The following is a 27,884-nucleotide window of genomic DNA, read 5'->3' as shown; positions in this document are numbered from 1 at the left end:
ATGGCTGGTTGTCTGCAAAGTTCCCCACTTTGTCAAAAGTGGGCAGTTTTAAGATGCCTGCTTGTGACATTTTCTCTCAGCTTCTGTTTCGCAGAGCCGTTTGACCCAGCTCACCTTTATCACCACAGATCTGGACCTAATGAAGACAACATCATTATCGCTAACAATGGGATCAGGGTGCCTTTAGGGAAGTCCGTGTTTCTGGACCCTGTGAGTGACCTGGTAACAGAAGTGCAGCCTGGTGACCGCTGCCACATAACAGTTTTGGACAATGACCCGCTGGCCCAGAAACCTGGGATTCTGACCCCTAAAAAGTTCCCCTGTTCATTCGGACCAGATGAAGTGAAATACACTCATTTCGGATCTCGGAGCCCCAGCAAGGATCGTGTGAAGCTGCAGCTTCGTTATGACTCCCAGACGGACACAGTTATCATTCCTTTCATGCTGGAAGTGGAAGTGGTTTTCCAGCAGCTTGAGATCCTCACCAGGAACATGCCCCTTAATGTTGAAAAGCTCAGTGGTGACAGCAACCCTATTGACAAAAAGGGTCTGGAGTTTTCCTTTGAGGACGGTGTCACACAGTGTAAGATGGCCACTCTGGTCGGAGCTGGAGGTCTTCCCAGGTATGGCACTCTTTTAAATAACCCCTCAAATGGCCAAATGGTTGACTGTGATGAGTTTGTGAAACAAGGCATTCGCTACAAGCACACAGCTAAAACAAACTCACCAAACAGAGACTATATTCCAATGATGGTAGAGCTGCAGGATAATGAAGGCAACATCATAATGCAAGAGCATTTCCAAATGATGGTTAGAATCAGAGAGGGTGCAGAGAATACCGCTCCTAAACCGAGCTTTGTAGCCATGATGATGATGGAAGTTGATCAGTTTGTGATGACAGCTATTACAAATGACATGCTGGCTGCTGAAGATGTTGAATCTGACCCCGATGATTTAATCTTTAACATTACTACACCGCTGAGCCCTCAGCAGGGCTATATCATCAGCACAGATGATCAGAACCTGCCTATCACCTCTTTCTATCAGAGAGACATCAAAGATCTTAAAATAGCATATAAGCCACCCTCAGATGATTCAGAGGTAGAGAGGATTTTCCAGCTAGAGTTTGAAATTATAGACACCGATGGTGCTGTGTCTGATACATTTGCTTTTATGATTGTGGTGAAGCCTATGAATACCTTGGCTCCTGTGGCGACCAAAAATACAGGGCAGCTATTGTTTGAAGGGCAGTCCAGAGCTCTCTCCAGCTCCCAGAATTTAGAGATTAGTGATGAGGACAACCTGGAAGATGTGAGAATAACTGTTGTTGATGGCTTAAAGCATGGAGTCCTAACCGTGTTCGGAGCTCGCAGGAAATTCTTTACACCTGTCGATCTCGACGCCGGCATTGTGGTGTACCAGCATGACGGCAGCGATACCTATAGCGACAACATTATTTTTAGAATGACTGATGGCAGTAATAATGTGGAGTTTTTGTTCCCTATCACTATTGCTCCCACTGATGATGAGCCGCCTATTATCAATGCTAACACCGGTCTGGTACTATTCAAGAATGAAGTCATGCAGATCTCTCCCTTCATCCTGAGCGCCACAGATATTGATTCAGAAGACTCCACCATTAAGTTTATCTTGGAGGCGCCCTACTCAACTGTAGGGGAGCTCCTGCTGAGGCAAGCGGAGCCTCCCTCTGACCCGTCTCTCTGGAAGTTCAGCGAGACAGATGAGATGTTTGAGCAGGTGGTAACTGAATGGTTTCAGCAGGATATTATGGATGGAAAACTGTTCTACCGTCACGTCGGTCCCCATAGCATTACCACTGTGATTGATCAGTTTGTGTTCCGGGTCCAAGATGACAATGACCCTCCCAATCAATCTGGGGAACATATGTTTATCATCAAAATCCATCCTGTTGATGACCTTGCGCCAGAGCTTTTTCCAGGCACCATCCTTCACATGACAGTCCAGGAGTACGAGCTAACATACTTCAAGAAGAAGTTCTTGTGTTACACTGATCTAGATTCAGATGACAGGGACCTGAAGTACACCATCAGTAAGCCCCCAACTGACACAGATGAGAACAATCCAGCCCCCTTAGGTGAAATTGTACTGACTGACAGCCCAGACACTGCAATTACAGAGTTCACACAGGCCCAGGTTAATCACCATAAAGTAGCTTACAAGCCCCCAGACCAGGAGCTGGGCATTACTCCAAAAGTGGCTCAGTTCACCTTCATTGTGGAAGACACTGCTGGTAACACATTAGATGGACTATTCACCATTTTCCTACAGCCAGTGGACAACAAACCTCCACTTATCACCAACACAGGGTTCACTGTTATGGAAAGAAGTACATATATCATCACTAGGAAAGAGCTGCATGCCACAGACACAGATACAGATGATGAAAATATCATATTCACTGTGACCCAGATTCCTCGGTACGGGCTGCTGCAGTATCTGGGGATCGACATAGCAAACGAAGAAACATTTGTACTCGAAGACATTGCAAATGGTCACCTAACTTACATCCACGGTGGAGAGGAATCCCACAATGATGTCATCAAGATTGATGTCAGTGACGGTTTTCATGAGGTATCCATCACCATTAAAATCACTGTTGAGCCAGTTGATGACGAGACCCCCACTATCATGCTCCCAGCCGGTCTGCTCGGGGCAGCCATTGATGTACTAGAGAACGGAGCCACAGAGATTACAAGTAATGTCATTCAGGGCCGTGATGAAGACACAGATGACCTCGTCCTCACTTTCATTGTTGAGGAGCCTCCCAGGCTGGGGGAAATCCTAGTTAACGGTGCTCCCGCCGAGAGATTCACCCAGGAAGACATCATCAATGGGGCAGTGGTGTATGCACACACATCCGGTGAAATCGGACCAGTCAAAGAATACGACTCCTTCAATCTTACTCTATCTGATTTGTCAGAGCAGTGGGTTGTTGGCGGCAACAAGGTCCAAGGAGTGACAGTTCACGTCACCATCCTTCCTGTTGACAGCATTCCACCTATTGTCAGTGTTGGAGAGCAGTTTGTTGGACTGGAAGGGGAGAAGAATGTCATTACTCTGGACCACATCCAAACTGAGGATATCGACACTGACAATGATGATATCCTTTGCACCATCATTGTCCAACCAACATCTGGGTATGTCGAGAACATCTCCCCAGCTGCAGGCTCTGAAAAATCCAGGACTGGGACAGCCATCACTGCCTTTAGCATTAAAGACGTTGCCCTCGGCCATATCTTCTATGTCCAAAGCATCCATAAAGGAGTTGAACCCGTGGAAGATCGTTTCACCTTCCGTTGCTCGGACGGTATTAATTTCTCTGAACGCCACTTCTTCCCTATAGTCATCATTCCAGCCAATGACGAGAAGCCGGAGATTTTCATCCGCGAGTTTTTGGTAATGGAGGGCATGAGTCTGATCATTGACACACCGATTCTGAATGCAGCTGATGCTGACATCCCTGGGGATGAGCTGCACTTTGAGATCATCAAAAACCCCAAACACGGTACGATAGTTCAGCAGCTCAGCACTGGCACCATCCCCGTGGAAACATTCAACTTGGAACAGATCAAAGAGGCATCCAACATTGTCTATGAACACGATGACTCAGAGACCAAAGAGGACAGCTTTGAGATCAGACTCTCAGATGGGAAACATACAGTGGAGAAAACGGTTCTTATCATGGTTATTCCTGTTGATGATGAGACACCAAGGATGGCTATAAATGATGGCCTTGATGTTGACATTGGAGAGACAAAAGTCATCAGCAACCGGGTTTTGAAAGCCACAGATCTTGACTCTGAAGATAAAGAGCTAACATATGTTGTGCGTTACGGCCCAGGCCAGGGCTACCTTCAGCGTATCAGTAAGTTTGGTAATGTTTTAGGTAATATCACCCTCGGGATGAACTTCACACAAGACGAAATTGACAAACAGCTCATCCAGTATGTACACACAGGCCAGGAAGGAATCCGTGACCTGCTGAAGTTTGACGTCACAGATGGCATCAATCCCCTTATTGACCGTTACTTTTACATCAACATCGGAAGCATTGACATGGTCTTTCCAGATGTTATCAACAAAGGTGTGACTCTCAAAGAAGGAGGAAGAGTAACTCTTACCACTGACCTCCTCAGCACTACTGACATTAACAGTCCTGATGAATTCCTCAGCTTTAGCATCACAAGAGCACCTAGTAGAGGCCACTTAGAGAACACTGACCACCCAGGTGTTCCCATTTCTACCTTCACCCAACTGCAGCTTGCTGGCAACAAGATCTACTACATCCACACCTCTGATGATGAGATGAAAATGGACAGCTTTGAATTTGAGGTGACAGATGGTTACAATCCTGTCTTCCGTACCTTCAGAGTGTCCATCACTGACGTAGATAATAAGAAACCTGTCTTGACTATTAGCAAACTGGTTGTGGAAGAGGGAGAAACCAAGCTCATCACACCATTTGAGTTGACAGCTGAGGATCGGGATACCCCAGACAACCTATTGCGATTCATAGTCACCCAGGTGCCAGTGCACGGGCAGCTGCTTTTCAACAATACCAAACCAATCACAGTCTTTTCCAAGCAGGACCTAAATGAGAACCTTATCAGCTATAAGCACGATGGCACTGAGTCCAACGAAGACAGCTTCTCCTTCACTGTCACAGATGGCACTCATACTGATTTTTATGTCTTTCCTGACACTGTATATGAGACACGCAAGCCTCAGATGATGACCATTCACATCAACACTGTGGACAACGGTGTGCCCCAGATTGTAGTTAACAAAGCTGCTGCCTCACTGAAGGTCCTCCAAACAAGCCACCTGGGCTTCGTGATCACTAGCAAGGCCCTTCGATCAGAGGACCGTGACAGTTCCCAGAAGGTCCTGAAATACATTGTGTCTGAGGCTCCTCTGCATGGCTTCATCATGAACACTGCCCTGGGCAACGACAGCATCAAGACCTTCTCACAAGGTAAGACAATGTAACACTATTTCATCTTAGAGTTTTAAAATGTAATATGCAATGAATTATATGACCATATGTAATACTAAAGAGGTCCATTATGATCTGACTCTGCAGTAACCCTCAGTTCTACAAAGCATTTTAGCATTTTTAACTCAATGTTTTGGTTTCATGGCCCACTGCTTTGGTTCACTCTTACTTCTCTTACCTCGTTTCCAGCTATAGCAGGCAGCTGTATTCAGCGATTAGAGCTTTAGTAAAGCTCATAACATAATCTAGCATTTAGCATTTAGCAGCTAAAGAGTCAGATATTTCCTTCCGGAGTTGGTGGAGACCAAAACAGAGCTATAAAGAGAGGGAATATTGGACTGAAACACTATATTAGGTTCTAATGTCAATGTTGTCAATGCCAAAATAATAATTTAATATTGTTCAAGGTTCATTGTCATGCAACCCTAATATGGAGTAATCTTTTTCTGTTATAATACAAAATAATGAATTATTGATGAACAATATAAGGTTTTTCTAAAAAAGTGTAAATTATAGATAACTATGTAGCAATACATTAATGAAGATATTGTAATAAAACAAAATAACTGATTGTACGATTGTAATACTACTACTATTAATGATACTAATACAACCAAAATAAATAATAACTAATAGATATTTCTAACTAATAAGATATTTAGACTTTGATTAAAACCATGTCTCCTGTGGCCCATATCACGTTAAATGCAGCCTAAGGGTTGTAAGTAAAACCTTGTAAAAATGGCTTAGTTGTCACAGTTATCTTACCTAATGTTTTCAGCTAACACTATTGTCATACCAACAGCTGATATTGATGACATGAAGATCTGTTACGTGCTGTTGGATGGGAGCAACGCCACAAGTGATATCTTCTACTTCACTGTTGAAGACAACGGTAGGAATCCTTTAATATTTCATACTTGTGTGCACTGACACCAAATTGGGGCCCATTACTGAGGAACCGTTTGCTCGAGGGCTGTCCTCAGACTTTATTTGTCTTTTAATAGCTTCTTAAAATTGATACTTCCTGCTCTCTGTCAATCTCCCAACTGTTTGCATCACAAAGACTTAAGGCAGTTGGCCATGACTGACACTCAGTATAGTGCCGCCATCTCTGTAAGCCTCACTGGAAATGGGTTGCAGGTTTAAAGGACAGGGGTCAGAGGGGACTTCGGCCACTGACTGTGGGTTAGTAAAAGTGAAAGAGATGGGACTACCTCATGCTCTAAACTTTATTGTTATGGAACAATGGGATCCTTTTCCCCAGGGCACATTTCTCAGTTTTCAAATCACCCCCTTTCATCCTGTTCTTGCAGTGACGCTGTGAAATGTGTAAAGGATGAGCTTTTCAGTTGAGACTTTCTTCCTGGAATTAGTCTACTTTCGGTTTGGCCTCGAAAACGTACCATAGTGTGTGTGAATGGTTTCAAAAACATTTTAAAAGCAATAATATTTTGTGTATGTTACGAGTGTAGGAATACTGGAAATGTCTGTGTAATCTATTCAATGCATTTAATAGAATTTAAATGAAGAGATTATGTTTTCCAGTCTCTATTTTTTGCTTTACAAGCCAACAACATTCAATAGGGACCTTTACATTTCAAATTCCATTGCTCATCTTACTCGGGCACTCCACTCAAACACTTTGGTTTTCATTAACTCTTGTATTACCCAAATATTATATTTCCTTATAGCCTCCAGTTATATGAGCCTTATTTTTAGAATATTATCAATGTCTACGGGTATAACATGACAGTCAAGTTGTCTTCTCATTTAACACATCTGTGAACATGTTCTCATCCTGTTTAACCCACAGAATTCTCTTAAATTAACTAAATATACATGGAATAGACATGACGATATACTGTATAGCCTCTGTGGCCTGTCACCTCTAACTTTTACATAGAGTTACATGAACAACATTATAAATTTAGCAAATGCAAAGCAATAAAAACTGCAACAGGTGGCTTTTGCGTTAAGTATCAGCTATAAAATACAAAACAAGATTTGGAAATGTAATCAATGCAGCAGGGAAAGTTTAGTCTATAATTATGCTGGATTGAGAGCTGTGTTGGTGATAATACCACCATCACCATCAGGGCCATTGAGAAGGCCGGACTGGGAGGATGTTTCTTTTTGTCAAATGACTGTCTTTTTGTCAGCAAAGTGAAGCCTCTTATTAGCCTCAACTGGTTCCCAGTAATTAACTTTTTCCCCAAGACTTTAAGTGAAGTAGGTGATAATTTATTTTGAATCAGGGTCAGCAGCTCTGGCATTGATTTAAATAGATAACACAGCCATTATTATTCTTTGTTCTATACTGTTCACCAATGTTTCTCTATACTCATTTTGGAGCTATTCATCTGCCTGAAGCAAAGTTTCTGCAAAGTTTTCTGTTTCTGTTTTAAGTGGAGGTTTAACCACAGGAAGGAAACGCAAAGTCTTCAATTAGCTCAACAGTCCCTTTTCTGTTTGCTTTCATACATTGTTTAAGCTTCCAGCCAGCTCAGCTGAACCAAGTGCAGCAGTGCAGGCTGTGACATAAAACAAAACCGTGTTTCTGCATGACCACGGTTCACATGTAAAGGCCACAGACAGCTCACGCCACAATGTTCATGTAATTAATAGCATACACATATATAATTCCACATAAAAGATAAACTGGTTATCATGTGCTCAGCTGCACACTCACCTCCGCGCACATACATAGCCACACACGCACAAACAAATACACAGGCACACCCGGAAAAAGATCAAATAACAGATAAAAGCGATTCAAGCCAACCGGTGAATCACTAATGTGAAGAGTTGAGACTCCTGGGGGACGTGGTGTTATCCTGGACATGTAGGGACATGAAGGTGGAGAGCACACTGGTGGTCAACCTATCTGCTCATAAATCTAAGTAGGTGAGCTGTTTGTGTGGGAAGCAGACCGCCCGGTCATTAGAGATTTGCACCCAAGATAATCCCCTGAAACTGGTCCTTGTCAGCACTCCCATTGCTAATCTTAACATTCGAATGGAACTAAATTACTTATTTTTCAAAGTTGAAAAGAAATGTTTGCTCAAACACCATAAAAAGATTACAATTCATAATTCAAAAGTTTGGAATTCATCCCAAAAAATCTTCAATCAATTTCTCCATTGGTCAGGATCTTTTTGGAAACACACTCAGTGATTAGTTTGACAAAGAGAGACAGAAGAGTAAACTTGTGCTTTACCCAAACTGTCCAAAATGATCTTATGGCATGTAAACCTCCCCCATACACAGCCATGTTTTACCTTGAATTGCCTAATCATTCTGTTTCCTTGACATTTAGCATTTTCAAAACTATCCAGCTTAGTAAGTTCTTATGTTTAACACAGTTTGAGTGTGACCTCGCTTTAAGAAATAACCCTCAGAGGCACTGATATGGCAGCTGCTTAAGGGTCTTAGCAGCCTTTAAAAGGTACCTGCCACTACATGCACTGCACTGATGCTTCTTCACAAGACAAGAATACACACACAAATAAACACAGTCCCGATCATTAACACATCCTCATGGAGTAGTGTAGCAGTTTGGCATACCTTATAAGGCTCAAATGTTGCATGTTACGTGTCTGTTTCTGCAACTGTGTATATGTATGTGCAGATACATCAAGATCTTAATCTTAGAGGCTTGAAAGTGCTGTGTCTGGAGTAGCAATAGTTTGTTCGGAGGTGCATAAATCATTCACGTGAGAAAAGCAGAAAAACTGGAGGAAGCTGCAATGCGGATTGCGGTGTTTGTGCACGACTAAATGAGTGAATTAAGTCAAACATATCCTCCCATTGTGCACTGGAATATAAACGATATAGAACGAATAAACTATCCATTCACAGATGCTTATTTTATAAATCGTTAAATATATTTATTGTATCATGACGGGTTTGCTTCATCTTGTAAAGCAGATCTTGTTGTGTTGTCTTCATTTGACCGTAGATGTGATTTTCAACAATGATTTTTTTAAAAGCTGCATCATTTTACAATTTTTTTTACATGATAGGAAAGCAGATGGATTCTCTCAAAACAGTTCTGAAAACAAATTGAACTGTCTTGTCCTGTGGCAGTGAGCTCAAATACAAACTGCAGTTCAACTTGGGTCATTCCTTCTGTCTGCCGGGAATTTCTGTTGGAAAAGCAATAACCTACATGGAAGTGAGCAGGTCAGAAACTCCCTACAGCCATTCAAAAGTGTGGGACACTGAGGCAATAAATACTTGCTGTTACAAGTGGTACTCAGCTCACATTTATCCTTGTCCATCACGCATGGGCCCAGTGAGCCACAGGCTAAGAGAAGAAACTCTTATTTACCGTCAGACGTGTTGAGACGTAGGTTTCTGTTCATTTCTTAGTCTAAGGACTAGCATAATATTTATGTCAGGTCTTTAGACATTGTCTTCGGTCTTCAGAAACACTGCCTCTGCTTGGCAATCTTATAGGTACAATATCGCCTCAGATTTCATAGCAGTACTAATCAAACTCAACAGATTAACAGACGAGAATAAAGGGAGAACAGAGCCTCTACATTCAGATAAGTTGACTCTGCCTCTCCTCTGTGCTTTTTCCAATAACAACAATATAGTCTTCCAGCTCTGGAGAGAAATCATAGACCCGAGTGGGTTGAGTGTTATGTGATCATTCAGGGCCGGGAGAGGAATGCACTTCCTTGGAGACTCCAGACTCCAGGGCCACAGACAGAGCAAGGCCTGGAAGTAAAGTAGTATCCCGAGCAGACAGGTGTGTGCGTGAGAGGGAAGGGTCCAGGGGGATCCCCTTTCAAAGCCCTCCGTCACCCCACTCTCAGCTCCGCAGAAATCCAACCCAATCTCAGATAGCCCGATAACCTGCAGACTTCCACCGCAGATGTGCCTGATCTGGTGGGGCACTTCCCCAGAGGGGAACGAAAAATGATATGTTATGTTTAATGTTTGTCTGGTGAATTTTCTTCCGTACAGTTGGTGTACTCTGTTATACAGCAGGACTGCATGCTCCCCTACTTCCTAACTGTGTTTTGGGACCTTACATGTCACCCGTGTCAACAGTCACCAGGAGATTTACTGGCTAATGGTGCCACGGTCAAGACCCCTGTGACTAGAATTCCCCCTCCAACACACCCCACTCTGTTGTCACTCTCCCTCCTTCCCCTCCTCTAAGACCCCTTCATGGTTTTACTATTCTTTTTCTATATCGTGTTCATCTTTTTGACTACTTCTCTATTTCTTTCCCCTTTCTTTCCTCTCAGGTTTCCCCCAATATCCATTTCAATGAGCCATATTATCACCTTGTTCACTGCTTTACTTTCTCTTTTTGTCCTTTTTCTTCAGCCTTGATTTATGGTGCTTGGAGGGCTGGAATGGCGGAGAGTTATGATCTATGGCTACTGCGGTTATTCTTATCTGCTCTCATATGGCAATGCTGTCGCTGCCCCTAGCCAAGCCGTCGTTGACTCGCACGCCTTTCCTTGTCCTTTTCTTTTTAGCCATGCTAGCGGCGTGGCTCTAGGGACGGCAATGTCGTTCTGTCAGATTGTCTGACGGTTCACCACTTTTGGATTAGATTTTGTACAGACATCCATGTTGACCAGAGGACGTAGCTCTCTGATTTTGGTGATACCATGACCCTTCGTCTTGCGCCACCATGAGGTTGACATTTGGTTTTTACTCAAATGCCTTCAACAACTATTTGATGGATTGTTATGAAATGATGAATTCTAATATCTTTGGTCATTTCTTAACTTTTCATATAGTGCCCGTAGGTGTAAATTTAAACTTCAATAACTCGGGTTTATGACCCAATACTACCAGAACTAAAGACTTTTCCATCAGCATCAGCTGTAGGTACTTACCTGCAGATGTAAGCATGCTAATACGCTAAACTAAGATGGGGAACATGATAAACATAACACTTGCTATAACGTCAGCATGTTAGTATTGTCGATAGGAGCATGTTAACATGCTAACGTTTACCCAAAACTGCTTTTCTTGCATCTTTGTTCATCATGCTGCACATAATAGTTTGACAAAAGCTGTATATTCCCAGTACCACATCTGGTATGTGATTAGATGTTGCAAGCATATGTGTCACCATGTCAAGTATATGTCAAGCAACGGTCAAAGGTGTGACTCTCAGGCCCTGTCAAATTATGATTTGTAACATCCTGCGAAGATAAATTCACCGTCATGAAACGAAGCAGCAATCGAGCCACTGTGATGTGTCGATTTACAGCATATACTGCTGCGGTACTGAAGGAATGATAAGAGTTATTAATACATATAATCATGCAGCATTCCCAACATGGATTCCTTGGAAGGCAGAGAGGAAGCTATAGCTTTCACTATTTGAAAAATGTCTTCTTCTACACTTATTAAGATGTTGAAGAATCGAAATAAAGAAACATTCATCTGAATCCATCTCCATGATCTAATAAACAGTATACTTATAAAGACAGTGACATTTAAATACGCAGCATAGCTGACTGGAACCTCCGCAGTATTTATATCAACAGGATGATTAATGAGGAAATGTAATAATGGCGATGCTTGTCACCTGATGAGGATATTCTTAGAAGGTTGCTCCTCCTTGCATCATGGTGAACGTTAAAGCCTCATATTGACCTTCCTCTCCAGTTATATCTCAGGCCTGACCGACTATCCCACTGCATCTATGTATGGTGCACGCAACACCGCTGTGTAAATATGAGCTGATGAAGAATGTGCTGTCAAAGGACACAGGTGCAGGGGAAATCTCAGGCTATAATGTCCTGTGTATGACTTGATATTTCGTTTTTTTGCTGAGGCAGGATATTGGATACTTGAAATTTTATGAAGAACACTCTTTCGCTGAGTCATTCTGCCACGCTACATCCAAAATATTTCACAATTGTACAGCTTTGTGTTTTCTGACACTGACTTTTAGACTTTTAGTTAAATACTGCACCAAAACATCTATTTTAACTCATCTATTTTGAGACCATTGAAACCGTGTTCATTTCTGTCAGCAGCACTCTGTCTGGGTGCTCTAGTTGTTAAAGGATAACTCTACTGGGAAGTCTGGCTTCTTGGGTATTTCTTGATTTTCTTGAGACTCATGCCAGCTCCAGCCCCAGTGTCTGACAGCATGTACAAAAGAAGTCAGAGAAAGGGAGCTTCCCCTCTCTAACACTGGTGTGAACAATGTGGAGGCAGGCAGGGAGGCATGCCATGGTGGTAGATCTGGCCCACCCAGACTGTGGCCTGCTGTCCCTCTCCGTTGTCCGTCCCCTCAGCGAACAAAGCCGACACAGGGAGGAAGGGGAAGATGGAGGGGGGGGGGGGAGGTTTGTGGAGTACAGCTGTCACTCTGCTCCACATAATCTGGGAGTCTGGCGGGAAGGAGGAGAGAGATAGATAGACGGACAAAGACAGGGAGACAGAGCGAGATCTTTGCTTCAGCCGTAAAACTGCTGAAATGGTTTTGGCTCCATCTGAGTTTCTGTTACCATGTGACTTTGTTTGAGTTAACAGTGAAAATGTGGTGTAGGCATTCACTCAGTTCTGAAGATTATTTGCGTATTAACAAAAACAGGAAACATTATTTGAGATTGTAGATGTGGCTAAAAGCTCAGGAACATTTCCAGTAAGAGATCCTGTGCTCATAACTTGTTTTCTGTCTTTATTACAAATAAATTACAGGCAATTAAACGTCAAGAACAATGTGTCATACGATGGCCATTTGTGCAATCCCTTTGCGGCATTTCACATAATGTCATGTTACACCTGTGCCTCTAGTTCACATATCAGGTAGCACTTTTTACAGTCATCGGTTTACTACCTGAGTCAATCTGGTCAGTGTTCATATTATTCTTCACAATATTTTTGACTCTTTATAATAAAAATATAACTAAACTAAAATTAGTAAGATATCTAGATATAGGACAAAACATGTACATCAACACAACAATGAGAAACGAGTGCTACAGTATTCTGAATCTCTTAAAAGCCACTGTGTATGTGTGCTCTTATAGGAGTCTGTTATTCAGCACAATATAGTCCATGAAATACGAGTGCAAATACGGTGTTCTTTTCTCATTCATAAAAACTCCATTGTTTTACTCTTTGTAGCGAAGCAGAAACCTAAAGCTTGATTGCTTGACGTCAAAACAGAGGCAGCTTTTTGTCTCTGCCGTGTTCATTTGATAATCCTCGTTGATAGCCACTGACTAAGCTTCTCCTCATATCAGCTCCACATAGGGCCGGCTGCCAGCACAAACTTTCTCCGGCACTGAAACAATCTGATAATTGCAGTTTGTCAAAGACTTTATTCTTTTTCGGTTTGGAACTGTACATCAGTTCTAAGGATTTTTCTATTTGAGATGAGGATTTGATTTCTTCTTGGTTTAACAGGTTCAGAACATGTGAATCAGTGCAGATTGAGCATAGATTGTACAGTTAATGTGTATAGTTGTTTCTGCACAGAAGACTACAAAGACAGAATGAATGTTTTTTCAATTTATTATTTATAGTATTATAGTTGTTTTATGCACTGTATAAACAACTCAAGAATCTCGGGCGACATGATCCGTGTTTCCTGTATTTTTAGCCGTGACTGTTGGAAACTTGAGCATGAAGCCTGGTGGATGGTAGCCGTGCCCACTGGGCTAGCTGCTCAATGTTGCCTGCCCTTACCGGGCGTGGCCTTCACCAGTGGAGCTCATGCATTCGTGTGACCGTCTGTGTGTGGAAGATGGCAGAATAAGTAGGTCGGCGAATACTCGATTCTGATTGGCTGCAGGGTGTTCATTTATTCTTGATAATGGACACCTACTTATCCATACACCCATTGCGTAATATCGGTTAAACTGCCTGCTCACCGATCTAAATGAATGCGCTGGCTACAACAGAAATCGGAATATCTGTGTAGCGTGTCTGTTGTCACTACCCTTAACGTTATTTAATTCATCTTACAGTCGTCTTTAGTCTATTCATGTCAATAGAGATGTGATGGAGTACTGTCATTGTCCCAGTAAATCCACTTGTTGCTATCAGGATCATCTGAACATGCTTCTGTGATTGAGTGTGGTTTGCCCCGTGTTGTGACTTGGCCTGGTTTGGCATCAGGGTGGAAGGAAGTGGCCCCCTTACCATCCTGAAAACCCCGCTCTCAACCCGTTGTTTTTTTCATTGTCCCCAGCCACATAGCATAAAAACGGCAGCCTCTTTCTTCGTCACTCAGGCAAAACTGAGCTCAATGCTGCTTTATTGTGTGGACAGGCAGGAGCCATTGTTCTCTGTTTACTTTTTATTCAAGCTGGAACGATGTTCTGTTCACCGTTTGTTTTATCATTTCTGAGAGGTTCATCACATCGGATAACAAACTGTTTGTTTTTTAACATAGAACGCTGAATGTTTCTTCTGACCAAGGGAAGTTCCCTAACTCTTTTAAGCGTCTTAAGCAGGGTTAGGTCAGCAGGGCTGCTGCCAGTGTGACCAGCCGTGCAAGACTAAAGAGAGACAGCCCGCTCTAACCTCCCTGATCCAAAGAACCCACTGAGCTTGACCCATTTCACATCAAAAGTCACAGGTCACCAGGCTCTTCTCACTGAAGAATAAGCCATTAGGGCCTTTCGCTGCTGCTAAAAAAACATTCCGATTATATAGCAGACAAAACTGAGTTGACAGTTTGAGGGATTACATGAGTCATGAGATAGTATGGATTAAGGACAGGGTTGAGTCTAAAGTTGTGGATCAGTGGCTTGTGACTCTTTGCTTCCAGTGTTTCGATGAGATTTGTCTTTTATGAGCACAGCTTCTTTCACATGATAAAGAGGCACTAAATGAAGGTCAAAAAGTGTTACAATTGTTGTTGTTTTTGGCAAAACCAGAAGTATGTCTTTGCGGTCACTATTAGAGCAAAAAGAATCCTCACTCCTCCCACTTGAACTTCACCTTGTTGAAGAGGGAGAGCAGCGGAGGGTGGACATGATGGTGCGACACAGATTTACAAGAGGCCAGCTCATTAAAGAAATGAAACTATGACAGAATTGTTCCATAAGCAGACTATATATATATATATATATATATATATATATATATATATATATGTGTTTGTACTTGAGCCGTTTAGGATCAAGAGTACAAAAAAGCATTATATAGAGGTGGATGAGAATCAGAGGAAATGAGAAGTAAGGCAACTCTTCCTGAGGCCAAGTGAAGGGAGGTTTAGGGAAGCCCTGGTATTAAGTTATCATGTTTCCCTTCCCAAAATTAAAATGCCCCCTTGATTCCTTTTAGCCCAGAGCAGATTGCAGTTTATATGCCTCACTGGTTTCTAACATGAACAAAATAGACTTTGCTGTGAAGGAGGTCTTTCAAATGAAGTATTAGTGCAGTAAGCTTTTTTTCTGTCTTTAGGTGGAAACAAACTAATGCCTCAGCCATTCAGGCTCAACTGGGCCTGGATCTCTCTGGAGAGAGAACACTATTTAGTGGATGAGGACGCAAAATTCCTGGAGGTGACACTCAAACGCAGAGGCTACCTGGGAGAAACCTCCTTCGTCAGTAAGTGTTGACAGTCTTTATGTTTGATGTTTCTTACTTTTCACTTTTGTTTCCTGTTAAGAATCAGCATCGAATTTCAGTAGCATTTCTAATCAAACCAATTTACCAATTTAAGAAAGAATTATTTTGTTTTAAAGAAGTATTGCCCCTGTTAGACTGTATTACATCGTTTATGTGCCATCTAAAGGGCCAGTCCTGCTATAAAACATAAGCGTTTAAAATCTCTGCAAATTCGTGTTAAGCTGCAGGATGTATTCAGTTCATCCCAACACTTCAACACTAATAACAACGTTTTGTCGCAAAAGGTGTAAATCTATTGTGCTTTTGTTTGACTGGTGCTCCATTTCCTCTCTTTTGTTAAAGAGGTCTGATTGAAAGCACACACAGTATAACCTTTACGAGTAAAGGTCACAAGGAAATGTCAACATGCTGGTCTGTTTGCCTGCAACAAACACACCCATAACTAACATTACAGATGCAGATTTTATAAGCGCAAAAAATTTGGACATTGACTTCTTTTGCTTTTTGACATCAGACAGAATCCAAACAACAAATGAATCTCATTTTACTTAAAGCTCAAAACATGTACATCCCTCTCCCTCAGGTATTGACACCAAGGATGGAACAGCTGAGAAGGACAAAGACTTCCGTGGCAAAGCCCAGAAGCAGGTCCAGTTCAACCCCGGTCAGACTACGGCGACCTGGAAGGTGAAGATCTTCACAGACCAGGAGTTTGAGATCTCAGAGACTTTCCAGATACAGCTGTCAGACCCCGTCATGGCTGTGCTGGAGTTTCCAGACACCGCAACAGTCGAGATTGTGGATCCTGGGGATGGTAGGAATCTAATAATCAATTAATTTGAACAAAGCCTTACCACCATAAATGCTGAATTATTTATTGAAAGACTTACATAGATGTATTATTGAATGAAATCAGTTCTTATACTCATCATCTGTGTTTCTCTTCCTAAACAGAATCGACTGTCTATATTCCTCAAGCAGAGTTCAAGATTGAGGAGGATGTTGGAGAGCTGTTAGTGCCGGTGCGGCGATCAGGAGACGCCAGCCAGGAACTCATGGTTGTTTGTTTCACTCAGCAAGGTGCGGTTAACCTGCTGCTTCTTTGGGCTTTTTAACATTAACTTTACGTTTACTTGTAATTAGTGTGCTTCGAAAGAAAGTGTAGCAACTTGAGTATTTACGTAAAAATTAGCTGAATGACAATGATGACAAAATAAATACCACATATCGAAAGTTCCAAGATTACATATTACAGATTAAATAATGAGACTTTGAGTGAATGGTAATTAAAATGTAGGTAACAGTAAATGTGTGGGCATAGTAACTTACTTTTTGTCCATATTTCATTGTCTGATTATTGTGACATACTGAAACAGTTGTGCTGTTGTACTCCATTGCCTTTATTATTATTTTCTTTCATTTCTTAGCTATTATATTACAGTAAGATCCTATATGTGTGTAGTGTGTTACCTTTTCTCTTTTGAATCCTATGACTTCATGCTGCCAGCAACCAACATTTTAATTTGGTTTATTTTCCCAATTATTCTTTAGCCACGGCCACTGGCACCATACCCAGCTCTGTGCTGTCCTACTCTGACTACATCACCCGACCAGAGGACCACACCAGTGTGCTGCGGTTTGACAAGGATGAGCGAGAGAAACTCTGCCGCATCATCATCATCGATGACTCCCTGTATGAGGAGGAAGAGAGCTTCAACGTCAGCCTCAGCATGCCCATGGGCGGCCAGGTGGGCGCCAACTTCCCAACCACCAAGATCACCATCTTGGCTGACAGTGATGATGGTGAGTAAAGCGTCGGAGTTGGAAGGACTTGTTCTTTCGTATCGCTGACACTTTTCACAGTTTAGCGGATGGATGGATGGATACATATTATTCATATACATTTTCAGATTTACAACTCTTGAGACAAGAGCATTGATATTTGATGAAACTTTACTTTACTTTACAATCTATAGGACTTTGAATATTAGTCTTGCTATACTGATCTGGGTATGATTCTGATTTATAGCTTACAACCCCAAAATAGCAGAAAGATATTTGTTTGCTGCAAAAGAGAAAAGATTTATTAATACTTGAAAGTGATGCACACAAATGAACAAAATCCCTCACAGAGAAATATTGTAAAAGCTGCCTGACAATGAGTATGGAGCCCGAAACCCATTGCTTTGCTCAAGGTCGAGCTAGAATGGCATCATGTGCCGCGTTTACAGTATAATGGCATCATGGTGGCAGCTGTGGGTGATCCTGTTGCTCATTGACACTATTAATCCACCAACAGTGCCCAGGCATCACAATAACCACAGTCGCCAAAGCAAAGCCCTGGATACTGTACTTGCCTTAATGGCTTTAAAGTATATTCAGGTCCATTACCCTTCCTTTGTCTAGGTCTAACAGCTTTCTTTACACTCTCTGCCTCATTTATCCACCATATTCTGTCTGCCCGTGTCTGTCTGTGTGTGATAGAAACAAGATAACAATAGATAGGTGTTGAGAGGGAGAATGGCGTCCTCAGTGGATGTTATGCTACACTATAGCCTGTCTGACAGATAAACGGGCTTTAAACCTGACCGTGCTCCTCGAGCGACCCCCAGTCCTCATAGACATTCAGGGTAGCTCAGGGGAAACAGAGGGCATCCCTTTGTCTGCAGGGACCGGCAGGTGGTGGAGAGAGAGGGACTATTGTGCAGGGAGTCCAAATGACTGGCATGTTTTTACTCTTCCCCCTGTTTGATGGAATTCAGCAGAAGGAATGCAGTTTTTTTTTTTAAAGCTATGAATCACAGATACATTATTGGTTTCATTTGATCCCTCAAAGAAAATGTCTTAACAGATTTGACAAATTGCTGTCCCCAAATTCTTAAAATCCTTGAGTCCCGTCTTGAGTTTCTTTTGCAACCAGTACTAACCCGAGTCAATTTGTCTTCCTCACATTTCTCCTCTATTTCTCCAACTTTTCACCAAAGCTGATTCCTGGACTTGCTTGTTGTAGTGACAGATGTGCTCACAGAGAAAGCATCCATCCTAAACAATTTGGAACAGAAGTACAATTGAACTTTATGTAGAAATAATCAGTGTGCATTCCCAGACAAGAGAAGACTAGTCAGTGTAAACCATTGTTGTGGTTCTACTTCTTGGTGGGTCCTAAACTAACACCCCATCATAAATCTGGTTTAGAGAATGTGTGTGTGTGTGTGTGTGTGTGTGTGTGTGTGTGTGTGTGTGTGTGTGTGTGTGTGTGTGTGTGTGTGTGTGTGTGTGTGTGTGTGTGTGTGTGTGTGTGTGTAAAACCATCTGCCTGTCTGAGTAAACTTGTGGTTGGGATTCTCGCCAACATCGAGTCTCCATTGTTGCTGTATTTGTCTGGCTCTTCCTCCCACTGATATTTAAGGTTGCCATGTTGGCACTCATTCCCCTATATAACCCCCCTTCTCATCCTGCCTGGCACTAAATAGCTGTCTCGGAGACTGAGAGGCATTTAATGTCTGCCAAAAATCCTTCCTTGCATAGTTTTGCATTATAACTAGTAAAGAAGATCCATAGTGTCAGCAAAATGATACAGTACCGTCAGTCACCCAACAACATCTTATAGCTAACATCAGATGAATAAGCTACTGGTCATTCTACCAGACTAAGTGAGGCTGTAGCAACTAAAACCCTGGGTAGTTTGACTTTGCCAAGGATACATTTTATTGCTTATGAATTCAACTTTTCATTTGTAAGAGGAAGAATGTTTTATTTCTTCACTTCTGTTAACTTCATACAAGAGATGCTGGACTTTTTACCTTCATGACTGCGTTCCTGGCAGCACCTTGAAAGGGTTTATAGGTTGTAATTAATGGCTTTAATAACGGGATTCATCAGGATTAGAAATCCTGAGCATTGATTAATAGACTATACCACCATTTAATCCTTATTATTTTTTTTTTTAAATAAAGAGATTTTTCACAACCTGGCACACCAAATGTTCTTGTTGATGGCTTATGGCTGACCTATAAAGTATTTGTAGATAATTTAAGTCTGCTTCCGGTAATCAGCACCTCATCACGACCCTTGGTGTACAATGTTTTTTGAGTAATTTATTTAAAATTTGCACCATAATTTGCACTGAAATTTTGTCTTTCCTTGTTGGTAAAAAATCCTAAGGCCTGAGTTTGAGCCTCTATCAGTTGATCTCTAAGTGCTCGGGCTGGACAGGGTGTGATGAAAACATGCTTTATACAGAAGTGAGGAGAGATGAATTGACAATGGGTTCTGAATTCTTGCCCTCTGCCTTTGCAAAGTGAACGGTTGCCTCTCTGTCTCTGCCAAAGCCTCACCATACCGCTTATCAGCTGCTCTATCATCAGAAACTGGGAACATCCCTTCAGTCGTGCACACACAAGCACACGCCTTCTTCTTCAGGTGTATCCTCGGCTCTTTGGCGTTGAGTTCAGACAGAGCTGTCTGGTTTTAGATAAGTAGGGGAGGAAGGTTGAAGGAGAACACGATAAGAGGGATGACAGCTCTCTTCCTGTGCTGAGTCAAAAATTTTAGAGTTTGCTCAGCTATTCATGCGAATTTGTCCCTGAACGCGGCTCGATTAAAAGCTTATGTTGCTATCTCTCTCTAACAAGAAGATCTTGTTCCAACAAACAGCAGAACTGATGAAAATACAATATTAAGTCTTAATCATTAACTATTCCTTCCTATGATTCCCAAATCTCACAGAGCCCTCGCTGTATTTCGGGGAACCCGAGTATGTGGCGGATGAGAGTTCCGGCTACGTTGAGGTGAAGGTCTGGAGGACAGGGACCGACCTGTCCAAGACGGCTACTGTCACTGTCCGCTCCAGGAAGAGTGAGCCTGTCTCTGCAGAAGGTAAAATCAGCAGTTCGACTCAGCATTTGGTCATGATGTTGCATTACAATGTCAGTTCATGGTTTCCCCTCTATCTGGCCAGCTGGACTAGACTACGTCGGCATCAGTCGCAACCTAGACTTTGCTCCCGGAGTGACAATGCAGACATTCAGAGTGACCATCCTGGATGATCTGGGTCAGCCGGAGCTGGAGGGACCTGAGACTTTTGACCTCGTGTTACGGATGCCCATGAACTCTGTGCTGGGAGAACCAAGCAGGACCACCATAACCATCAATGATACAGTCACCGATGGTGAGTGTCAAGCACACATACAAAACCTAATAATGTATCCAAGCCTACAGTAACTTTACAGTATATTCTATACGAGATGATGTGAGTCAAGTTCTATGATTGTTGCCAATCTTTTAAAATCAATACACTGAATTATAATAATTACAATATTATTTTATAATATTATCAAATCTAAGTAAAATTCTATACAAAAACACTTTCCTTTTATCCCCCTATTCAGCATGTATATCCAACATAAGTGCATAAACAATTAGTTAATGGTTTGAAACACACTATAATGTAGCTTTTAGAGGAGATAAGGATCATTTTATATGCCAATATGTATTGATTTAATATAAAAGCATTTATGAAGTGATTATACCAATGTACAAATCTTTGTAGGTGGATTTATAATGTCATGGTATGAGTCTGAAGTTGCTTTTGTAAATGTATCCACAACTGTTTAAATTATTTATATTTTTGCTTTTAACAATTATATTTTCAAACATAACATTTAGCTTCACTCAAACGCAGTGAGACTCTCTCGTAACAAGTCGATTACTGTCTCTACAGTGCCGAAGGTTCAGTTTAAAGAAGGAAGCTACAAGGTGGATGAGTCTGATGGGGAGGTAACAGTCATAGTGTACCGCAGTGGAGACATCAGTCTCAGGTCCACGGTGCGCTGTTACACCCGCCAAGGCTCTGCTCAGGTCATGATGGACTACAGTGAAAGACCCAATACTGACGCGTCCGTCATCACTTTCCTACCAGGTGAGACCTCCCCTCTCCCTCTTAATCTCTCTGTTCCTCTACGTCCTTCAGCAGTTACCTGAGTACATTGACCGTTTTTTCTCCAGGTGAAACAGAAAAGCCGTGTGTGGTCAGCCTGATGGACGACTCCGTCCATGAAGAGGATAAGGAGTTCCGCCTCGTCCTGGGAACTCCCAAGAGCAAGTCACCGTATGGAGCTTCTATTGGGGAGCAGAAGGAGGCGCTGGTCACAGTCACGGATGGGAAAGATAGTACGTACTTTACTTCCAACATAAAACCATATAAAGAAATATTGAAACAAAAAAAGGCAAAATATTCTGTAGGTGGCATATAGATGAAAACAATGGGATGAATACAAAGTGGGTGTAGAAGATACAGTGGTCTCACCTCCCTGAAGAACTATTGATGAGATGCGCTTGAGCAAAGCACTTCACTTCTAACTGTGGAGAGTGTTTTGTACCAGGCATGCTACAAATATGAAGGATGGATGTTGCTGCAAATAAATGTAAACTGAATAAGATAAATATTTTACTCCATCGGAAAAGACGGCATTGTCTTTTCTCTGGTCAAAACAGGCCACAGATATTTCTTTTAAAATTATTCAATTATTATTTATCTATTTGTTTGAGAAAAGAATTATGACTGTGTTGTTTTGGCTCACAATAATAATAATTCTGGTCATTGTGATTTTCTTCCCGTTCTAGAGCCCATCATCCGTTTCTCTGAGATCAAGTACAGTGTGCGTGAACCTCAGGTCAAAGGTGACGTGGCTGTCGTGAAAATTCCCATCCTGCGTGTTGGAGACACCTCAAAGGTGTCAGTGGTGAGAGTGCACACCAAGGACGGCTCTGCAACCTCCGGAGAAGACTACAACCCACTGTCAGAGGGTAAGGACATGGTTCATTGGCTGCAAAGTGACGCGGTAGCTTGCACAGTGCCTCTTCATATGAATTGATGTCTTTTGGTCAGTGCTCACTTCGCTGTGTCTCTGTCTAAGATGTTGAGTTCAAGGAGGGCGAAAAGGAACATTTTGTGGAGATTGAGATCCTGTTTGATGGTCAGAGAGAGATGAGAGAGGCCTTCACTGTACACATGAAGCCTGATGACAACATGGTGGCTGAAATACAGGTGACACAAAGGTTACACAGCACACACACACACACACACACACACACAAACAAATATAAACCAGTAGTCCTGCAAGTCCTATATGTGCACACGTACAGTGCTGCAAATCTACACACGTGAGCATGCGCCTCTGTCATGTCAGCCTGTGTTAAAATAGCCAGGCAGCAGCTGGCATTGCTGTCAGCGCGCCTGAACCACAGAGTCTTATAAAAAGCTTTTCCCTCTGGAATGAGATGCTGAGGGGAATGTCCCAGCAGAGCCAAACACTAGGCAAACCTATAAACAGAGCTGCGACATTCTACCCATATACTCTACATCAGGCATGCACCGCTCACGTCACAGATTCAGATATGTTACGTACCTAGACTTTAGCGAGATAGGACGAAATGTGTTGGAGGAATGGCGAAAGGATGCTATACTTTGGCAGAAGTCATGAATGAAAGTTGAGATTGGCTAGATTTTAAAGTTGACAACCAGCTAACAATGCTTTTCCTCTTCTTGCTAGATGAACAAGGCCATTGTGTACATTGAGGAGATGGACAGTGTGGCGGATGTTACCTTCCCCGCCGTGCCACAAGTGATTTCCCTGCTCATGTATGATGACACAGCTAAAACCAAAGACAAGCCCCACCCGCCCAATGGATACCCTGTTGTGTGTGTGACGGTGAGTGTAAATGCTTCTGCTGCTTTTGACAGCCACACATACTTCCAGGTTTCTTTCATTTTTCAGTTGCCATATGTCTTGTCATCCCTTGCAGGCTTGCAACCCAAAGTACAACGACTTTGACAAGACCGGCTCGATCTGCTCTGAGGAGAACATCAACGACACTCTCACTCAGTATCGCTGGCTGGTCAGCGCCCCCACCGGGTCAGATGGAGTGACCAGCCCCATGAGGGAGGTGGACACTAATACTTTCTTCACCAACACCAAGTCCGTCACTTTGGATTCGATCTACTTCCAGACCGGCTCAAGGGTTCAATGTGCAGCGAGAGCCTTCAATGCCAATGGGGACGCCGGTCTGGAGCTGTCCAGCCCCATTGCTGTGATCAGCAAGGAGGAGGGTGAGTGAAACACTGATTGGACAGATGCAAATATATATACACAGTAAAGACTTCCTTGTTTTGACTGACTTCTAAATCGTTGCAGGTATGTGTCAGCCTCGTGTCCAAGGCACTGTTGGAGCTGAACCTTTCTCTGCTAAGATCCGCTACACCGGTCCCGATGACCCCGACTTCCCCAACCTCATTAAACTCACTATCAACATGCCTCACATGGATGGTGAGCAGTGAACATTTGTTTCAAGCATTGATACATAGTCTTTATTGTTTAGTAATCTTGACAAAGACCCAGAATAGTAACAAGCTTTTCAATATCAACAGGCATGTTACCAGTGATCTCCACAAGACCTCTGTCCAACTTTGAGCTCACCCTGAGTCCAGACGGCACACGCGTGGGCAACCACCGCTGCTCCAACTTGCTGGACTTCAATGAGATCCAAACAGGCCACGGCTTCATCACCGATGCAACAAAGAACCCTGAAATCATTGGCGAGACTTCACCATACCAGTACAGCCCGCTCATGCGCTCAGCCAACTCTCTGCGCTTCTACAGGAACCTCAACTTGGAGGCCTGCCTCTGGGAGTTCACCAGCTACTACGACATGTCGGAGCTGCTGAATGACTGTGGAGGCTCCGTAGGCACCGATGGACAGGTAGGACATGCATAGAGATAAAAAAAACGACAGAGTCAAACATTTTTAAGGACCGGTTACACCAGAATGGATTCATCAATGGATTCACTCCCAGGGTCAAAGTATTCAGGTGTGACCAGGCCTTCAAACTGACGCAGAGATACTTCCTACATCATCCCTGATAATGACTGAGTTATCTCTTCCTTAGGTGCTGAACCTGGTCCAGTCCTACGTCACCCTGCGTGTCCCTCTGTTTGTGTCCTACGTCTTCCACTCTCCGGTGGCTGTGGGAGGCTGGCAGCACTTTGACCTGCAGTCAGAGCTCAAACTCACCTTTGTGTACGATACAGCTATTCTGTGGCAGGACGGCATCGGCAGCCCACCTGAGAATGAGCTACAAGGTATGTTCTCAGAGCGATGCTGCTCCCTGCTGGTGCTGCTGGTCCACGTGTGAAGCGCTGTAAAACCCTTTTCTCTGTTCTCATAGGAGCCATGTACCCAACCAGCATGCGTATAAATGAGGAGGGACGTCTGGTGGTTAACTTCAAGACAGAGGCTCGCTTCAGGGGACAGTTTGTTATGTCTCATCCAGGTAAGAGGGTGGCGGCCACACACACACACACACACACATACCCTACAACCATCCAGTGTGGTCATTCTATACAGTAACCTCCTATTGGATTACCCTGTGGCCGACATCCTCTCTTCATCTATTTCTGGAGTTCCACGTTGGGGGGTCCTTCCTGTGCAAAAGTGTCATTTCAGCAAATGTCAAAATGGCCCTTCAGCGTTTACAGTTAGGAAGCAAGTGACACAAACAACGTAGAAGGTCACTCTTTAAATAACAAAAAAAAGTAGACTGTTGCTAGTTGTATTTTGGACGAAAAAGAGTTATGACTGTCTACGTGTTTGTTTTCAGGAACCAGCGTGTCATCCATGGTGATGTGTGCTGACCACCCTGGGCTGACATTCACTCTCGCCCTGGTCAGGACTGAGCCTACTTACAACCAGCCCATGCAGCAGTGGAGTTTTGTCTCAGACTTTGCTGTGAGTCGATATGCAATCAAAACTTGCCAGCTGTGGTGAAATAAACTTCATAGACAGTCTTTATGATTGTTTCTGTGTTTCCGCGTCCCCTCTATAGGTGCGAGACTACTCCGGGACTTACACAGTGAAGTTGACCTCCTGCATTGCATCACCCAATGGGGAGTTCAGCATCCCTCCTGTGTGCCACCCAAGAGAGCCACTTACGTTCGACATGGACATTCGCTTCCAGCAGGTTCGCCTTGATATCCTGACAAAAATACCCCAGCATTATTTAGTTGTGGATTTATTACAGTCAGGTCCAAAGCAGGAACACGGATGTTTTTTTAAGATAACACTACAAAAAGACCATCTTAACAATCATTTAGATTTTAATGACTTTTAATAGTTTCCTCGGCAGTTTCATTTGTCCAGAAAAGTTAACGACATTTACTACAAAATGTCTTGTTAAGATGGTTTCAGTCACACCGAGAATCTGTTTTGTGTACGGTAACTCTTGTTTTTGTGCTCCAGGTGAGTGACCCAGTTGCAGCTGAGTTCAGCCTCAACACTCAGATGTTCCTGCTGTCAAAGAGGGAGTTGTGGTTGTCTGACGGCTCCATGGGCTTTGGAGAAGGGACTGATGCTGCTTTTTCAGACGGTACTACAACACTGCACCCTAGTGTATTTTAGTAAACATTACAGCTGAGCGCCATTAAAACCCTCTGAGAACCCCATGTTATAGTCCTACCTTTAATTTCATCTGTTCTTTGCTTCAGGCTCCATGATATACGGCCGTGTGATGGTGGACCCAGTCCAGAACCTGGGGGACTCTTTCTCCTGCGGCATTGAAAAAGTCTTCCTCTGCACTGGAGCAGACGGCTACGTTCCCAAGTACAACCCCACCAACAAGGAGTACGGCTGCCTGGCAGACGCTCCCTCTCTGCTTTACAGATTCAAGATCCTGGTAAGATGCAATGAAAACCACAAGGACAATACTTTAAGGAGTTGTGGAGAAGCAGAGGTCATGTCTTATTTCTGTGTGTGTTGTTCTGCAGGACAAGGCCCAGCCAGAGACTCAAGCTTCAGCATTTGGTGACGTTGCTTTTAAGGCCACACTGGCTCAAGACACACCTGGAGGTCTGCCTTTGGCCAGACAGCCAGGATCAGATGGCTTCACACTCTCCTCTTCTCCACTTTTCCAGGTCTGTATAGTTCTCAAAATTCATTATATTCATGCATTGTATCAACACGTACACACAGATATGGATTGAAACATGCGTTTCTTCTGCAGGTGGCTGCTGGTCGAGAATGGTTCATCCACACGATTTACACAGTCCGCTCCCGAGAAAATGCCAACCGCAACATTGGCAAGCGCAGTGTGGAGTACCTGCATCACAGCATGTCCTCTGTTGAGGGTCCTGAGACCTCCGACCTGGCCGGCCGCCGCCACCGCCGTGCCGCCCCTGTTTTCTCTGACCGTGGCGTGGCCCAGGACATCGGTGTTGAAAACAACCGAGGCACCAACATCCAGCACATCGCTTTGGACCGAGCGGACCGCATGGTGGTCAGCCAGCGCCAGCCCTGGGCCCCTAACCATGACCCCCTACTGGAGCGCCCCCTGCTGGAAAGTTCTGGCAGAGAACTGGCTGACACTTCCACCCTGCCAATGTTAGTGGGCCTCGCAGGTCTGATCCTTCTCATCTGCCTCATCGCCACCGTTGTCATTCTGTTGATGCGGCGCAAGAAGAGTGAGAAGAAGACCCAGTTCCCTCCTTACACCACCTCCTCTTCTTCTGCCTACAATGGCTACAGCCAAGGCCCAGCGGGCATGTGGAGCAGCTCAGACAACTCTGAGGTCTAGATGTGGACCTGTTCCACCTCAAACACCTGCCCCTTATTAAAAAGACTATGATAGTCTCCTCCACCATTGTGCCTTTACAGCCCAACTCCTGTAGCACTGAATAGAGCCCAGTACAACCTGAGGGACAGCACAACAAGTCAGTGATTGGGGCTTACAACGCAGAATGAGTTTTCAGGGACTTATTGATCTCTGATGGTTAGTTCTTGCTGTGATGTACTGCAGCTTATTTTGAATCATGGATGTACGAAGAGCCCCCTCCCCCCCAAAAGGATTCACCTGCTTCATTGGTTGCCAAGTTGTAAAATATCCTGTTTATCCAGTGTTTGCAAATGCATGAAAATCCCAATTCAAACTTGTTTGAATTTCATGAGAGAAAATGGTTTTCTATGTTCCTCCTTTAAAAATAATTAGTTTATCAAGTTTTTATTTGTATTATTCACCTTGTTTGTTTTGTGGCGAGTAGAGCAAAATGGACTGAATGTTAGTTGAAGCTGACCTTAATGAATGATGTGATAAATGATTTTTAGTATTGGTATTTAACTGTTGTGCTTTAGCCTGCAGTATACCTGCCCACTGCTGAGTAACAACACCAATATGGTGTCATTGAAAGGGATTGAAAATGTGTTTTTGTTATTACATTTT

The 27,884-nt window shown here is 43.2% G+C and overlaps 1 protein-coding gene across 1 annotated transcript; it reads left to right on the top strand.

Annotated features, from left to right (window-relative positions):
• Window positions 1–27,280, top strand: frem3 (Fras1 related extracellular matrix 3). The gene is made up of 24 exons (XM_076091920.1): window positions 1–5,017; window positions 5,844–5,933; window positions 15,449–15,595; window positions 16,200–16,430; window positions 16,571–16,696; window positions 17,168–17,419; window positions 20,345–20,494; window positions 20,577–20,786; window positions 21,339–21,536; window positions 21,623–21,787; window positions 22,241–22,423; window positions 22,534–22,664; window positions 23,170–23,328; window positions 23,423–23,726; window positions 23,812–23,943; window positions 24,045–24,376; window positions 24,564–24,756; window positions 24,843–24,947; window positions 25,275–25,402; window positions 25,500–25,634; window positions 25,913–26,039; window positions 26,158–26,345; window positions 26,437–26,583; window positions 26,673–27,280. Exons 1-24 carry the CDS (start codon window positions 1–3, stop codon window positions 27,240–27,242), a joined length of 9,420 nt encoding a protein of 3,139 aa, XP_075948035.1. The 3' UTR covers window positions 27,243–27,280.
• The last annotated feature ends 604 nt before the right edge of the window (window positions 27,281–27,884 follow it).

This window comes from Anarhichas minor, unplaced genomic scaffold, assembly GCF_050575085.1.
Source record: "Anarhichas minor isolate MPS153535 unplaced genomic scaffold, ASM5057508v1 ptg000014l, whole genome shotgun sequence".
Classification (NCBI taxonomy): domain Eukaryota; kingdom Metazoa; phylum Chordata; class Actinopteri; order Perciformes; family Anarhichadidae; genus Anarhichas; species Anarhichas minor.
This window is presented reverse-complemented; position numbering and strand designations above follow the sequence as displayed.

Bases quoted from the DNA above. Each gene is read 5' to 3' on its own strand.
- frem3 (XM_076091920.1), top strand. From the start codon at position 1: ATGGCTGGTTGTCTGCAAAGTTCCCCACTTTGTCAAAAGTGGGCAGTT. The intron at 16,697-17,167 runs GTGCGGTTAACC...ATTATTCTTTAG, and splicing joins TGTTTGTTTCACTCAGCAAG to CCACGGCCACTGGCACCATA. The intron at 17,420-20,344 runs GTGAGTAAAGCG...CAAATCTCACAG, and splicing joins CTTGGCTGACAGTGATGATG to AGCCCTCGCTGTATTTCGGG.